The 18,819-nt window shown below is 33.0% G+C and overlaps 1 protein-coding gene across 1 annotated transcript; it reads left to right on the top strand.

Annotated features, from left to right (window-relative positions):
• Positions 1-4,006: 4,006 nt before the first annotated feature.
• On the top strand, positions 4,007-6,338 carry LOC120180721 (proteasome subunit alpha type-1-B-like). Its single transcript, XM_039186016.1, has 2 exons — positions 4,007-4,532; positions 5,692-6,338. The coding sequence occupies exons 1-2, from the start codon at positions 4,182-4,184 to the stop codon at positions 6,178-6,180; spliced, it is 840 nt and encodes a 279-aa protein (XP_039041947.1). The 5' UTR covers positions 4,007-4,181; the 3' UTR covers positions 6,181-6,338.
• The last annotated feature ends 12,481 nt before the right edge of the window (positions 6,339-18,819 follow it).

Here is an 18,819-nt window from a genome sequence, read left to right on the forward strand (position 1 = left end):
GAAATGTAAAAACATTGGTGTTATTTTGGTCGATCTGTCGGCATTAATGCTGAACAAGCCCAGCCCGTTTATCGTCGAAAACAAACATGTCAAGCGGTTCCGAAAGAGACTGATGAGTGAGGAGCGCAAATTGGATTTGCACTCTGTTTCAAGCTTAATTTGGAAGGCACGTTCATGCTTATGCTTTCTGCAAACATAAATGATGTTACTTTACCAGCTATATTTATTTGTTTTTTTCTTCTGAAGGAGAATAACCTGATCGGTGGAGACAGCCAATTTAATTCATCATCATCATCTTCCTATATTGATAAATTTCTCTCTTTCCCCCCGCTATAAATACCAGTCTCCATTGCTCTATATACTTCCACTTCCATATATCAGAAAATCCACTGAAATGGCTAAGTTATTTGTTCGTCTTCCAAACTGTAGCTTCTTCTTCCTTTCTTTCCTCCTCATCCTCCTACTTTACTCCGGTAAGCAATCTCTTTGTTTATAATTTATTTAGCTGCATGTTTGTTGTGCGTTTGTCACATGAACGTTCTCTTGTGGAGCAACAGGGACACAATTGGCGGAAGCACAACTTTGCGCGAGGCGAAGTCAAACTTCGATAGGTTTATGTGCGAGCACTCTGCTTTGCGACCGACGATGCAGGGAATTGGAAGGTGCCATAAATGGCGCATGTCTTCGTCAAGTCTTAACGTTTGCATGTTTTTGCTACGTTAGATGCTGATCAAAACATCTATGAATATTGTACCGAATCCAGCCTCCATGTCATGTAAAGCGTACTGCTGATGCCAGTGTTATATCATCCAAATAAGGCTGCCGCCATTACTATTTACATAAGCTGCCAATGGCTTTTCTATGTTACTCGTATGGAATATGATGCCTTACATACATATATTAAGTTTGCGTTTTGATTTCTTTCATATATATAAAAGTTTATACCTTCGTCTGGATGTTCTACTATTTGAAATATTAGATTTTTCTTCTTTGTCATGAATGTCTTAATTGGACATCAAGCTATTTGTTCGTCCTCCAAACTATAACATTTTCCTTTCTTTCCTCATCCCCCTGGTTTACTCCGGTAAGCCATGGCTTTCTTTTATAATTGGTTTTATATTATTGCAATAATCTAAGCGTTAATTTTGATTTCAAAGATGTGACCGATTAATATAAATCACATAATATCAACTATTATTAAGTTTATTTTACTATTTTCTTTTTTCCTTATACAACATCACAATATAACTTATATTTATAAGCTATTACATCAATATAATAAGAATTTTAACTCTGAAATTTTCATGAAATGACAACATATACACATATTTAACATGTAATTTTTATATTATACGATTATAAAATTTTTACATTAATTCAAGCCACAATATCTTTTATCTTATTCTTCACTTGAAATTTTTCTTTGGATATGTAGAATATCTTTGTTTTCAAAGATTTTATAAAAATGTATGATAGTTCATAAAAATGTATGATAGTTGACATTCTGTTATGTGATAGATTAGTTTCACGTTTTTGTTCTTCACGTATTGTCGAGTACATTGATACTTTATATCGACTAGTTTAAAAGGATTAAATCTTTTACAAAGATATTGTAGACTCGTAATTGATATTTCTTGTAAGATCAAAATATTTTTCAATCATATTGTTTGGTAAGTACACATTGCAACGATTGTGTATTATGTTTCACAATAACGAAAATTAATGTTCATCATTCAGAGTTAACCGTAGAGAATATTTATTATACTATTTATTTTTAGAGTTAAACTATTCATCATTTGAAATAGTACCGATCATCTTTCATTTATACGGACTATTTAGATTTCTAGCCTATTATAAATGTTATAGAAGAAATAAATAAATTATACCATAAATCTTGATGAAATTGATATGAACATTCATGGTTTTTAGTTATAAAGTATGATTATGTTACTAAATAATAACTTATGTAACTGTATATCCTTTTATATGTCGAATTATTGGTATCATTGAGTTTTAATTTAGCGTGCAATGTTTATGTACGAAAATTTAGGTATATATATATATATATATATATATATATATATAGATTGAGGAGTCAGATCTTTTTACTATATGTGAAAATGATTTGTGAAGTTAATTTTATGAATTTTTTAAGCTTTAAAAATATATGCAAGTTATATTTTTATATAGTGCTAAATATGTCAATTTCTTTATTTGGACAATTTTTATATGAAAATTGGTATATATGTTTTATTTTTAACTAATAAAATTAGTTCTAGAAAATAAGAATATCAAAATGCATAAGTAGTTAAATAAAGAAGTATTTTTGTGATTAGAATTGGTACTAAAATACTGTTAATGATTTTATTTTTTTAATTATTTATTTCAAATGTATTTAGGAATCAAGAATTTGATTTTTAATGATTTATGTATTCAGTTAAGATAAGGATGAAGCGAAGTTAAAAGTATGTAAACTAGACAAAGGATTTCAAAACTTTCAAGAAGTTTTGATAAACATAAGTTTCAAAACTCTTGAACAGTTTAACCCAAAAATGGTAAAAAAAGAAAGAAAAAAGGCAAAGGACGTTATTGTCCAATTTGTACTAGTGGAATTCACAGAACCCATAATACTCCGGTCGCTCACTGAGGATGTGATGACATTTGTTTCTCATTTTGCAACGCATTGATGCTTTTCAAACGAGGAAAAATTTAGTGCAATTGGAGTAAAAAGCACCCTAAATCTAAACGTACCTCCCTGGTATTAACTGGGCATCCAAAGGGGCCTTAGTCATTAATGCTCAACAAAGCCCAGTCTTCATCATTCTATCCTCAACACAAGCATTTAAAGCGGTTCCAAAAGAGACTGATGACTGACGATTACTGAAGAGCATGCCTTGGACTTGCACTCTTTTTCAAGCCTAACTTGTACAGTTATTTTTTTTGGCTTTTTCTTCCTTAGGAGAATAACCTGATCGGTGGAGACAGCGAAAATAATTCATCATCCACCTGTTCCTCACATTGATCAGTCTAACTTCTCTATAAATACCAGTCTGCACTGCTCTACTTCCACTTTCATATATCAGAAAAAATCGACTGAAATGGCTAAGTTATTTGTTGGTCTCCCGAACTACACTTTCCTTTTCCTTTCCTTCCTCCTCATCCTCCTGGTTTACTCCGGTAAGCACTATCTTAGGAGTTTAAAAGACCGAGCACCGACTATTACCTTATTAAGCTTCTAATCTTTGGGTCTTAATCTGCTTGATTAATCATGAACGTTTTTGTGGTGGATCAACAGGGACGCAAATGGTGGAAACACAACTTTGCGCGAGGCCAAGTATAAGATCACTTGATTATTGTACGAGCACTCTCCTTTGCGACCGGTGATGCAGGGAATTGGAAGGTGCCGTAAATGGCGCCTGTCTTCGCCAGCTCTTAGGGTTTGCATGCTTTTACTACGTTAGATGCTGATCAAGCCATCTGTGAATATTGCACAAAACCCAACCTTCATGTTATGTAATGTAAGCATAGGAAATAATACTAATGAACCCAATGTTATATTATCCAAATAAACCCAACCTGTTATGCTCTGCTATTGCCTAATCTGATAATGTTCTACATAATAAAATTACTCATATGATGTCCAAAAAATACACATGTTATATTTGTGTAATTTATATTATAAATTTTAAATTATATTTAATTTTAAAATATATTTTAATTTTTTAATTTAAACAAATCATATGATTTAAATTTAAATTATTATTACTACATATAATTTTAATAAAAATAATAATTAAAATTTATGATACAATTCATATCAATCCAATCGGCCCATTGCAGGAAAATCAGGCCTGACAGCCATTTTTGCTAAATGTGCAAACCGGACCATATTGGCCTGTTGGCGGGTTTTACAGCTACAGGCCGGTTGCCCCGTCTACTTGTTGATTGAACCAAGTTGGATCATAAGGGCTGATCGAACTGTTGAAGCGGGTTATTTCGATTTTGATTTGATGCTCACGTCTCTCTCTCTCTCTCTCTCTCTCTCTCTCTCAGCCTTGAAGAAGCAGAAAAGAAGAATAACCCTCGTAAAATAACCTCAGTGAGACTTACTGAGAGAGGAGAAGCAATATTTTTCTTTCAGTGGAAGAAAGTTAGCAATTTGAATCGGTGTCGTGCGGAAAATGTTCAGGAACCAGTACGATACCGACGTTACTACATGGAGCCCAGCTGGGCGGTTGTTCCAAGTGGAGTACGCGATGGAGGCCGTAAAGCAAGGTTCGGCGGCAATCGGCCTCCGATCCAAGACCCATGTGGTCTTGGGTTGCGTTAATAAGGCTAATTTCGAGTTGTCTTCTCACCAGAAGAAGATCTTCAAAGTCGACGACCACATAGGCGTCGCTATCGCCGGTCTCACCGCCGATGGTCGTGTGCTCTCCCGGTATATGCGAAACGAGTGTATCAATTACAGCTTCACTTACGAGTCGCCGCTTCCTGTTGGGAGACTCGTCGTCCAGCTCGCCGATAAAGCACAGGTCTTTTTCGTCTCCCAAAATCTTCAATCTTTAAACATTTGTTTTCAGTGCACTTAAACCGATCAATGATGCTGATTTCCTGGGGGTTTCTTTTTGTTAGAAATGGGAAATTGCATAAGGATTTAAATCCTAGATGGATCTTTGCTGAAGTCTTGACAAGTATAAGGGTTTCGAGTAATGCTTTAAATAAATAAAATTGCAAAACTTGTTAGTGACTTAACCAGAATACTATTCTCCGTGAGAATTTGTTCACATATAAGGCTATATTGTAGGAAACATTGATGGATTAAGTAATGTGGAAAGTATAAGTTGACACCTCTACTTACATTATAGGTGAACTAACAACGTTAAATAAGATCACACTGACCTATTTGTAACTGTAATAGAAGAAAAATCAAATTGATGATGAGGACTAATATGATATGAATAGAAAATGGCTACAATTGAGGTTGTTTCCATGTTCCATCTGATGGTTTGTATATGTATGTTGGTGAGCTTTACTCGGAAAGAGTTTGCTTTGAGTCTACTTGGCATCAAGTGACTAGATCCACAATCTCATATTTGCTTTCTATTTGCGACCAGTCTTCACGTTGTACGGGCATACCGTGCTCAGTTTTAGTTGTGCACTTGTTAATTATATGATTAACATTTTTTCAACTATAAGGATTATTTGTTATGGACTCCATATATTTGTTGATGTAAAAGTTGAAGTTGTTAGTGATGCTGCATTAAATGATGCCAATCCTTTGGGGTTGGTTACTTAAAAGGTGTGGAAGCCTTACTGTTCTGTACTAACCCATTCAATTCACTGCTGAAATTTTGTATTTTTCTCAAAGTTGTTAAGGGCGTGATCTTAATTCAGTTACGTATTGGAAAGTTGAATGGTATTTGTATGTCATCTTGGTATTAAACATGATTGTTGATAAATGTTCTTGTAATCTACTGCATTTTTGGTTTTATTGTGTAGTGTTTTATTTTCATTTATTTCCATTTAAATGAAACATATTTGATGACTTGACGGTAAAAGCTAGCAATTCAAGTGGAGCACCAAACGTAATGGATATCTCGAAAGTGAGAACATTTGTATTCCAAAGGAAGCATGATAATTATATTTGTCTGTCCAATTGTGAGAAGGAAAATGATCTTGTTTTGGTGGCAGGTTTGTACCCAACGCTCTTGGAAACGGCCTTTTGGCGTTGGCCTGTTGGTGGCTGGCTTGGATGAATCTGGGGCACATCTTTACTACAACTGTCCAAGTGGAAATTATTTTGAATACCAAGCTTTTGCCATTGGATCACGGTCACAAGCTGCAAAGACATATTTGGAACGGAGGTTTGAGAACTTTACGGACTCCTCAAGGGATGATCTGGTCAAAGATGCTATTATGGCAATAAGAGAGACCCTGCAAGGAGAAACTTTAAAAAACTCAATATGCACAATTGCTGTGGTAGGGGTTGGAGAACGATGCCATATTTTGGATCAGGGAATTGTACAAAAAATCATTGATACCTTCGAGATTGCAGCAGAGCAAGAAGGTCCTGCTGCTGAACCTGATGCTGCCACAGGTCAGGAGACAGCACCTGAGCAGGGCGACGCTGCTGTTCAAGGTGGTTCTACCGATGAAGGCGTGGCCCCAAAGGATATTTGAGGTTGCTAGAACCAGGGTCTCATCTATCAGCGGTTGTAAACATTTGTGTTGGATATTTCCTTTTATCTTTATTATCTTTTACCCTTGGTGCAAACATGCAAATGCTAGGCCTGACCTGAAGCTACATTTGAATTTAGTATTAAAGATACTGGAACTTTTAAATTTGCATCAATCACTTGCCGGCGAATGCATGTTCAAGAAATTTCAGATCAAGCTTGTGTAGTCTTCTGATGATTCATGCAGAAAATGACAATTTTATGATGTCATTTATATATCAAGGTAAAGATGATGTAATATGAGGCTTTTGTCTCTGGTAACAAACGCCAAATCTGTTGATTGAAGTCCTTGCAAAGAAGATTCAATAGAATAATTCAGTGATGATTCAACATTGCTTTGGTTGCCCATTTCTTCAGAAAAGTAAATATTAAATACATTGCAATACAAGTAAAAATCATATCTTGTTTTGTTATGCGGGTCATCAATTCCGAATATCAGGAAGTGGAAGACCCTTGATCTGCATCTGCTTGTACATCCAGTGCCAATTTTCCACGTCTCAATCTTTCAGTTGCTTTCAAGTCGTGTTATTCTCTCATTATGATAGCATATCGATAACGAGTTTAATAATTTATAAAATCGAATGAAATCAAAATTCTCGTTTATAATCATGCATAATCAAAATTCATGAATGCACTACACATCTGATCTAAATTCATATATAATTTCAATATTTATCTCACAATAAAATATATAAAATTGACCCTTTTCAATCAAATATTAACATTTCTATAGCTATTCAATCATGGCTAATTTTTTAAAAGTATGTTATATATTTAATTATATATTAAATGGTATCAAAATCATATTCATATTAAACACGTAAAGTATTTAAAAATCAGTAACCGAAAAGTTTTCAAAGGTCTACTCCAGTCAATAGGTTATCCGGTAGGTGAGTGGACCCTAATGTTTTGGAAACCACAGCAATCAAGACATCAAGTCTTAATAATTGGCTTCTTATGAAAAATATAATAAAAACACAGCTTAAATACAGTGCGTTTTTCTCAAAAAAAAAATCTTCGGTGATCGGTATATTTATCGATTTAACATCGGTCAGATTATATTTCCCGATCTAACACCCGTAGTAGTAAAGCGCACTCCCTGCCCCGCGCTATATGCTGACATGGCTTATACGTGGGTATAGCGCGCCCCATGATCCGCGCTATATGCCACATAGGGGTATAGCGCGTCTCCTGATCCGCGCTATACGCCACGTTTTATCTGAATAATTACATATAGCGCGGTGCATGTACCACGCCTTATATGGTTATAAATACCCTTCTCTCCCGGTTAAGTTTCTCACATCTCCTCACATCTCTCCTCTCAACTTATAAATTAATACAACAATTCCGTCAACGAGTGCAAATTCTGGTAATTTTCTCATATTTGACTTAGAAGTTCGTGCGATTTTTCGTTATAATTTTTTTATTATACTTATTGTTTATTATGATTATTTGAAAAAAATATTATACTAATTATTTTCAATTAATTTTTGTGTTTGTAAAATTGAAAAGCAGGAGCATACGTCAAAATAGTTTTGCAATCCATGTAATAATATAAAATTATATTATTTAAATTATTTACGTTGATGTGTAAAAATTATTGTGTTATATTTTCGTTCATATATATTATTTAATCAAGTTTGTTTCAGTTATTTTTTTTGCAGATATAATATTGCCACACTTTTAAACTTAAAGAATGGCGCGACTTTCAGCTATTGTTTATTATGATGATGAAATTCGATAAGATGAAACCGGCGTTGTTTTCGTATCAAATGAGCGTGTTAAAATATCATTCAAGAGAAACATAACTCTTGAGGAGCTGGTAACGAAGATTTCGAAGAAGATTCATGTTGGAAGTAGTAGAAGAATGTCGTCGTTGCAGTACAGATTTCCAACATCATTGTTGTTATTAACTTATACAACGTTCGAACTTTCGAACAGTGATGATGTTCAAATGATGGTTGAAGCTCAAAGTAATTATTCAGACGCCGCTATTGAGATGTATGCACATTTTGTTCAAGTGCGTGCTGTTCGGGGTCAATCTTTAAGCTCCCACTATGGGTTGGCTGAACAAGTTAATCAAGTTGACAACCCGACTATAGTAAAGTGTAATGATTTTAATGCCATAATGGGGAAACATTCATCCGCAACTCCTTACGATATGTACCGAAGTAGGTCAACGAACAATCCGCATGGCAACACCGCGTCCAGTTCAAGGGGAAGGCATTCATCTGCAAATTTCTTTGACCATATGGAGATGCCATCGACGCAACCATCTGTGCAGTTTCCATTTTGACATGATGGCTTTAAGCTCCAGGGGGAGGCATTCGACTGCGAGCTTTTTCGATCTCAATGTCGATATGCCTTTGTTGAGTTAATCGATTTATGAATATGGCCAAGAGGGGGGTGAATTGGCAAATAAAAATTCCGGTGAAAACTTGTGTAGAAAATTGAAAGTAATTGCGCAGCGATTTAGAGTGGTTCGACTTTCTCAACCAAAGTCTATGTCCACTACCTTAGCTATCCACACTAAGGATTTTCCACAAATTCACTAATTTGTCTTTCTTTTGAGGACAAAGAGTAACCTTACAAATCCCTCAAGAATTATACCCCAAATTCTTGAGAACACTCTCTCCCAAAGAGAACAATACAAATTTTGTAAACTTACAAGAAAATCCTCACAAGGCAAGATGTTTGCACAATTCTAGAAAAAATAAAGAGCACTCAAGAATAATACAATTGAGCACAATAAATGTTCTTGAAAGCAAAAATGAATATTGAATGAAAATAGGCTTTGAAAATGCTCAAACTTGAGGTTTGATGCTTTGTGTTTGATTCTCTCTTGATTCTTGTTGATACTTGTTTATTATTGTTGATCAATGGCTTCTAAGATTGTTTAAATACACCTTCAAATGATTCTGAACGTTGGGGATGATTAGTGGAGTTAATAGAGTCGTTTTAGTGTGAAATCAATTAATAAAACATCTTGGAGCGTGGGGGGAATCGGTACTCCCTCATGGGGAATCGGTTCCTTAAGTGTAAAATTCAAATATTTCAACCGTTAAACAGGGGGGAATCGGTTCCCTCCGAGCATTCTATTTTTCTCGGAGCCAAACCATTCAGGGGGAATCGGTACCCCCTTAGGGAGGGAGAATCGGTTCCCTCTGGACATTCTAGAATTTTTGGCTTTGAAATGGTTCGAAATACTTTATAAAATTATTTTGAAATAATTTTAAGATTAAAACTTAATTTTACACTTGAGTAAGGATTAAAAATGACTTTTGAAAGATTTGGAGTAATATTTTGATATTCGAATAATTATATCGAATATACTTAGAAAATCTTTTTGAAAAAATATTAAAATTCATTTATCTTAATTTGTTATATCGAAATATCAAAATGTTTTCAACAATCTCCCCCTTTTTGATATAACAAAACATTTTAGTAATTTTAAGATTTTGAAATCAAGTTTTGAAATTACTCCCCCTTACTCTAACACTTCTCCCCTTTAAACACTTTAACATTTCTCCCCCTTTTTGTTAAATCAAAAAGACTTTTAAAATATTTTAAACAAGGTTTTGAAAACATTTAACCAATTGATTATAAATATATATATAGCTTAAGCTGCTAAGATCACAATCAAGAGAAACGTTAGCCATTAGTTTCATAGTCAATATTCATAAACAATGTGACAAGGCAAAATTGGTCATATATCTAATTGATGTAAATGATGCAATAATGAATAAATTTAACCAAACCAAATATATAGAAATATAAGTTCAAACATGTAACATCCCAAATCAGGGTCAGTGACTAAATTGCAAACTTTGAAAGTTTTGTGTTCAATTTAGAAATGAAATTAAGTCTCGGGATTTAAGTAAAGAATTTTAATATTGGATTAAATAGCAAAGATGGATGAACTAAAGGGGCAAAATGGTCTTTTCATGGGAAAGATTTTTATCTTCCTTTTTGAGTATTATAAACGTGGGAAATATGAGAGAGTTCCAGACTTCTCTTCTTCATTCTCTTCTTTTCCACCGTGAAGCCATAAGCAAAGGTAAGTTTCTTCATTAGTTGATTATTTGTTCAACTAAATGTTTGGTTATGATTATTGGATGATAATTAAGCTTAAGGAAAGCTTAAATCATCTTAAAAACAAAGGATGGTGGAATTAGGAGGGATTAAAGATTAAGAGTTTTTGAATGAAATTCTAGAATAGAGTTCTTTACTCAAATTGGAAGATAAATTTGACTTGTCAATGGTTGAATTAAGAGTTATGAAGTGATGGAATTGAATTTAGAACAAGAAGAAAAATTAGTGTGATTCTTGAATTCTATGTAGAGAATTAGATTTTGAAGTTAAAGATGTATTGAATGAGTAGTAATGAGTTTAAGCATGTATATGTAAGTTAAGAATAAGAAAGGGGATGATATGAAGTGTTTGAGAGGAAATGAAGTAATTTTTGTGCTGAAAAATTATTTCTGGGTTAGGGGGAATCGATACCCATTCAAAGGGGTACCGATACCCTCTCAAACGACAGAATTCCAGAATGTCATGAGGGTATCGATACCCCCAGTAGGGAATCAATACCCCCTAAAGGAAAATTGTGAATATGGGTTTAATAAGTTTGTTTAAGTTGCTAGTATCCAATTACAAGGTGTAGGTATCTAATGATTGCCTCAAAATGTACATTTATGTAGATTCTGCGCGTAAAGCAATTCCGGAACATTTGGCAAGTAAGATCGATCAAGGGAAAGATAAGAGATTAGAATTGACTAGTGAGGCCAAGGTGAGTGCATATTCAATAGTATATGGTGTGATGGGAATAAGACTTGCGATGAGTCTATTTCCTGAAGTGTTACATATGAATTCAAGATTAAAGGCACGAGTTGAATATGAGTGTATGTATGTTTGATTATCTGAATTGATATGTTTTGTATGTGCCATGTGGTTTATGTAAAAACATGATTAAGTGTTATTAAGAGAATATAAAATAAGTTATGAAATTATAGGAATATAGAAGATAAGTCGAGAGATGTAGGGAAATAGAAATATATGTTTATTAAGAGCCATAGGAGAACAAATATAAGTAATATGATAATGAAATATAAGACTATGTGAATACATGGTTATGAGATAAAATATGTAATAATAGGAAAATATGATGAAAGTGAGTTTATGAGAAGTGATATGAACTAGGTAAACATGGGTAACAGTATATGTATAATGGAAACATGAGTTGGACAAGTACATAGTGGTATGATTTATTATGAGAATTAGTATAATGGAGCTATATGAAAAGATTATAATGAATATATGAAATTGAATTAAGTAAAGAGATTAAATTTGTACCTAAATAAAAATACTATTAAATGATATATGTTTAGAAATACGACATAATTTATAATCTAAGGGAATACAAAGAAATGGAGCATAAGGTAGATAATATGATATCCGTTATTATATATCTATATGATATATGTCATCAGGTAATATGAAAGGACTCTGAAAATTGATATAAGCTATGAGAAAGTGTTCTAGGTGTTTCTATGTGTTATATGAAGCATATATGATCATATGTGAACAAGATATGATATGTATGTTTATATGAATATCTGAGAAATGATCTAAGCTATATGATATGATATATGTGATTATGTGCACTTTGAGATATATGTTATATGATATGGATCTATGTAACTACGTGAGAAAGTATATAAGATATATGACATGTTAATGTGACTCATATGAAAATGTTCTATGAGTAATTGAACTATGTGTTATGTGAAATGATAAGTATAAAGGAAAATGCCTATGTTATGTGTCTTGAGAGCTAGGGGTATAGTTGGCATGCCAAGAGTCGAGGGTCTACGCGATTCTTCGGGACACATATGTATTCTTTGGAACATGTGTGAAGTCTGGTGAGACACATACTTGATCCTTGGCATATGTATATGATTCTTAAGGAATGATATGTGGTCCTTCGGGACATATATGTATTCTTTGGAACATGTGTAAAGTCTGGTGAGACACATACTTGATCCCTAGTATATGTATATGATTCTTAAGGAATGATATGTGGTCCTTATGGACATTATTATATGGCACTACGGTGCAATTCTACGCGGCACTCCGGTGCAATTCTACGTGTCACTTCGATGCAATTATACGAGCTGTGGTGACAACATAGTGCACAACCTCTATAGACTCACATATCTATAGTTCTCACATGTGTACATGGGCTTTGAAAAGAGAACATAATTTGATATAATGATATGTGTATTTCTCGTGACATGGTAGAAGTGCATATATGTCATGGTGATATGAGATGCTATGTGTTTATATATTATATGATTATAGAAATTAGTAATGTATTGTGGCTTATTAAAATATATATAATATGTTTATATTCATTATATGCTCATATGACGGAATTGAAGTAATGACAAGGGAATTAGTAAGGATAAACAGGTTGGTGATATGAGAACAATGTATGTGATATATGTATATGATGTGTGATATGATGTGTGCATGATATGATATATGTGTGATAGGGGTTATGGTATCTGTTACATAATATACATGAATATATGTTGATGTATATGTAAACGAGTTGTATAATTTGATAGCATAAAACAGTCATGCATGATTAATGGGTATGAATTCCATTAGATGTGTTTTCTTTATGCCTCACTAAGTTATCGACTTAGCGTGTGAGTGTTTCACACGCAGGTTACAGAAAGTGAATATGGAAGCAGTGAGGAGCAATACAGGTCAGCATCTCCCTTACAAGATTTCAGATCAGAAAATAGATGAGTTAAATGATTTTTGTTATTTTGAATATAGTTGGCATGTACTAATTGATTGAGTTAAATATGCTCTGGTCGATTTTGGTTATTGTGGTCAAATTATATAACTAAACTGCTTTTACTCTAAGGAAAGTTTTAATTTTTCTTTGAATTTTGTCAATAGTCAAAGTTTGAAAAGTCAATGTGACACCTCAGACTCATATCCGGGTCGGGTACGGGTTGGAGGTGTTACATTTAATGGTATCAGAGCTAAGGTTTAGCCGATTCTCGGCATAAACCGAAGTCCAAAGTGTCATAAAATGTGTACATGCCTACATAGAGTGAAAAATTTCTGATCTGATAGTGTAAGAAGTATGTTGTCTTGCTAATAGAATAAGAATAATTTAATACAGTAGAAATTCGATCGTGATAATTTCGAAGTAAGTGAAAGGTGATATTCCTGACTGTGATAGCTATTCACCTGCCCTGGCCAGGCAGGATGAAGAGCAGACACCTCAGGAAATGCCTAGTAAGATTAAAAGTTGATTTCAGAAAGCTGAAATCATATCTGAATAATGATAGAAAATTTTCATTGTTTTGAATCAGAAACACGATATTGAGTAGTTTTGTTATTATGTGGATAAGATAGAATATGGTAAACAAGTGTCACTATAAGATTGTTAAAAAGATCAAGGGATGTGGTGAATATTTGTATAAGAATTTAAGAATAGATGCATCAGTGACAAGTGTATAAGAGATATGGAGATAGAGTTTATGAATTTAAGACAAAGGGATAATATTGTGTATAAGCAAGAGTGTGGTTATAATAAGGGTTTGCATTCTAGATGAAAAGAGTTAGCATTGACTAACCAGATTATGTGATGGAAAATGTATGTGAATTATAAGATTTTGAGATATTGTCAGAACAGAAAAACCAAAGATGAGGTGGATCTGGATGCAGTTGTATATTTGAATCATAATAAATGTGGATTTGATAAGTTAAGTAAACTATTGCTGAGATAATTCCGACTGGAATGAATGTATATGAATGGTTCGATGAAGGTTTATGCTTTAGATTGGAATAATTGGTGGTGGCTAACAGAATTATGTGATGGTAAGTGTATCAAAGGTAAAGGATTAGAAGATGATGTCAGGGTAAATTAATTAAGTAGGGTGTGAATTGAGACACGATTATGTATTTTGATCATGGAAATGTAAGGTAATAGAGGAAACAAGAGAATAATATTGTATACGGATAAGAGTGTGGGCTGGATAAGTGAGTAAATTGCACTGATAGGATTTCAACTGAGAAGATGAATATGATTAGTCTGATTAGGGCTTATGCCCTAAATTGGAAAAGTTGTGACTGATTAATTGTAATAGTATGGATAATAAAGTTCTAAGATTTGAAGAAAATATAAAGTTAAGTTAATCAAGTATGATGTAGATTTGGATATGGTTTTGATCATATAAATATGATGTAGGCAAGGAAATAAGTATTGGTATGTTTAAAAAGGAGCTTTGAGGAAGAAAATACAAGTACAAGAGATGGTAAAAAAATGAGATTCTGTATAAGTAAAGTAGATTATCAAATTTATGAAGATGCGATGAAGATCAGTAATCAGGGATAAGTATAAACGATATGAAAAGAGTATGAGAGCCTGAAGAAAAGATGTGATCTATGTTATAAGGAGATTGTGATGTTGGAAGGAATGAAAGAATAAAGGGATAGGAAAAGACAAAGATGGAGGTTAAACGATCAAGTAAGACAAGAGGTATATTGAGATATAAGTTATAAGTTGATATTGAAATAATACAATTTTCAATTATTAGAAGAACGAGAATGGGTGATTATTATTTGAACAAATACATAAGGGTTATATGAAAATATTGGGTGTATAATAATACTTACAAGAATTAAGAAATGAGCAAAAACTTGATTTATGTGCAGAGCACATAGAGAATGATGAAAAAGATCAATTTATCCATAATAGTGAGGATTAAGGATTTGGGGTTGCTATCTATATAATGAATAATATTATATGGACTTATAAAGATGTGGACGTATATGAAGAATTGCGTATGGGAAAATGGTAGGTTGTAGCGGTGGCAGGAAATATTAAGGGAAGTAACATAAAAATATTAGAAGACGTGATATTATAAAGGCATGCAATGAAAATTCGAGGATGAATTTTCTTTAAAGGGGGGAAGATTTGTAACATCCTAAATCAGGGTCAGTGACTAAATTACAAACTTTGAAAGTTTTGTGTTCAATTTAGAAATGAAATTAAAAGTCTCGGGATATAAGTAAAGAATTTTAATATTGGATTAAATAGCAAATATGGATGAACTAAAGGGGCAAAATGGTCTTTTCATGGGAAAGATTTTTATCTTCCTTTTTGAGTATTATAAACGTGGGAAATATGAGAGAGTTCCAGACTTCTCTTCTTCATTCTCTTTCTTTTCCACCGTGAAGCCATAAGCAAAGGTAAGTTTCTTCATTAGTTGATTATTTGTTCAACTAAAGGTTTGGTTATGATTATTGGATGATAATTAAGCTTAAGGAAAGCTTAAATCATCTTAAAAACAAAGGATAGTGGAATTAGGAGGGATTAAAGATTAAGAGTTTTTGAATGAAATTCTGGAATAGAGTTCTTTACTCAAATTGGAAGATAAATTTGACTTGTCAATGGTTGAATTAAGAGATATGAAGTGATGGAATTGAATTTAGAACAAGAAGAAAAATTAGTGTGATTCTTGAATTCTATGTAGAGAATTAGATTTTGAAGTTAAAGATGTATTGAATGAGTAGTAATGAGTTTAAGCATGTATATATGTAAGTTAAGAATAAGAAAGGGGATGATATATGAAGTGTTTGAGAGGAAATGAAGTAATTTTCGTGCTGAAAAATGATTTATGGGTTAGGGGGAATCGGTACCCATTCAAAGGGGTACCGATATCCTCTCAAACGACAGAATTCCAGAATGTCATGAGAGTATCGATACCCCCAGTAGGGAATCGATACCCCCTAAAGGAAAATTGTGAATATAGGTTTAATAAGTTTGTTTAAGTTGCTAGTATCCAATTACAAGGTGTAGGTATCTAATGATTGCCTCAAAATGTACATTTATGTAGATTCTGCGCGTAAAGCAATTCCGAAACATTTGGCAAGTAAGATCGATCAAGGGAAAGATAAGATATTGGAATTGACTAGTGAGGCCAAGGTGAGTGCATATTCAATAGTATATGGTGTGATGGGAATAAGACTTGCGATGAGTCTATTTCCTGAAGTGTTACATATGAATTCATGATTAAAGGCACGAGTTGAATATGAGTGTATGTATGTTTGATTATCTGAATTGATATGTTTTGTATGTGCCATGTGGTTTATGTAAAAACATGATTAAGTGTTATTAAGAGAATATAAAATAAGTTATGAAATTATAGGAATATAGAAGATAAGTCGAGAGATGTAGGGAAATAGAAATAGATATTTATTAAGAGTCATAAGAGAACAAATATAAGTAATATGATGATAAAATATAAGACTATGTGAATACATGGTTATGAGATAAAATATGTAATAATAGGAAAATATGATGAAAGTGAGTTTATGAGAAGTGATATGAACTAGGTAAACATGGGTAACAGTATATGCATAATGGAAACATGAGTTGGACAAGTACATAGTGGTATGATTTATTATGAGAATTAGTATAATGGAGCTATATGAAAAGATTATAATGAATATATGAAATTGAATTAAGTAAAGAGATTAAATTTGTACCTAAATAAAAATACTATTAAATGATATATGTTTAGAAGTACGATATAATTTATAATCTAAGGGAATACAAAGAAATGGAGCATAAAGTAGATAATATGATATCCGTTATTATATATCTATATGATATATGTCATCAGGTAATATGAAAGGACTCTGAAAATTGATATAAGCTATGAGAAAGTGTTCTAGGTGTTTCTATGTGTTATATGAAGCATATATGATCATATGTGAACAAGATATGATATGTATGTTTATATGAATATCTGAGAAATGATCTAAGCTATATGATATGATATATGTGATTATGTGCACTTTGAGATATATGTTATATGATATGGATCTATGTAACTACGTGAGAAAGTATATAAGATATGTGACATGTTAATGTGACTCATATGAAAATGTTCTATGAGTAATTGAACTATGTGTTATGTGAAATGATAAGTATAAAGGAAAATGCCTATGTTATGTGTCTTGAGAGCTAGGGGTATAGTTGGCATGCCAAAAGTCGAGGGTCTACGCGATTCTTCGGGACACATATGTATTCTTTGGAACACGTGTGAAGTCTGGTGAGACACATACTTGATCCTTGGCATATGTATATGATTCTTAAGGAATGATATGTGGTCCTTCGGGACATATATATATTTCTTTGGAACATGTGTAAAGTCTGGTGAGACACATACTTGATCCCTAGTATATGTATATGATTCTTAAGGAATGATATGTGGTCCTTATGGACATTATTATATGGCACTACGGTGCAATTCTACGCGGCACTCCGGTGCAATTCTACGTGTCACTTCGATGCAATTATACGAGCTGTGGTGACAACATAGTGCACAACCTCTATAGACTCACATATCTATAGTTCTCATATGTGTACATGGGCTTTGAAAAGAGAACATAATTTGATATAATGATATGTGTATTTCTCGTGACATGGTAGAAGTACATATATGTCATGGTGATATGAGATGCTATGTGTTTATATATTATATGATTATAGAAATTAGTAATGTATTGTGGTTTATTAAAAATATATATAATATGTTTATATTCATTATATGCTCATATGACGGAATTGAAGTAATGACAAGGGAATTAGTAAGGATAAACAGGTTGGTGATATGAGAACAATGTATGTGATATATGTATATGATGTGTGATATGATGTGTGCATGATATGATATATGTGTGATAGGGGTTATGGTATCTGTTACATAATATACATGAATATATGTTGATGTATATGTAAACGAGTTGTATAATTTGATAGCATAAAACAATCATGCATGATTAGTGGGTATGAATTCCATTAGATGTGTTTTCTTTATGCCTCACTAAGTCATCGACTTAGCGTGTGAGTGTTTCACACGCAAGTTACAGAAAGTGAATATGGAAGTTGTGAGGAGCAATACATGTCAGCATCTCCCTTACAAGATTTCAGATCAGAAAATAGATGAGTTAAATGATTTTTGTTATTTTGAATATAGTTGGCATGTACTAATTGATTGAGTTAAATATGCTCTGATCGATTTTGGTTATTGTGGTCAAATTATGTAACTAAACTGCTTTTACTATAAGGAAAGTTTTAAATTTTCTTTGAATTTTGTCAAGAGTCAAAGTTTGAAAAGTCAATGTGACACCTCATACTCGTATACGGGTCGGGTACGGGTTGGGGGTGTTACAAAACATCCATAAATTCAAACAAATTCAAAGTCAAACAATCCACAAATTCAAACATTCCAAAATATCCAAAATGTTAAAACAATAAGTTTGAAGTTTTGATCCATTAAAGATAAGCAAGAACAGGGCCTAATCGTCCATCGGTGCATCAGGAGGAGATAAATGTGAACAAACATTGGTCACATCACGTGAAAGTGCATCGACCCTTTCGTCCAACGAATCAAAACGATGATTCATCGTTTCGGTGGTAGCATTCAGATTTGAATCGATAGATGTAAGCCTCAAATCAATGTTCTCCATAAAAGATCGAAAGTATGGA

The sequence above is a fragment of the Hibiscus syriacus genome, unplaced genomic scaffold, assembly GCF_006381635.1.
Source record: "Hibiscus syriacus cultivar Baekdansim isolate YM2019G1 unplaced genomic scaffold, ASM638163v2 tig00112498_pilon, whole genome shotgun sequence".
Classification (NCBI taxonomy): Eukaryota; Viridiplantae; Streptophyta; class Magnoliopsida; order Malvales; family Malvaceae; genus Hibiscus; species Hibiscus syriacus.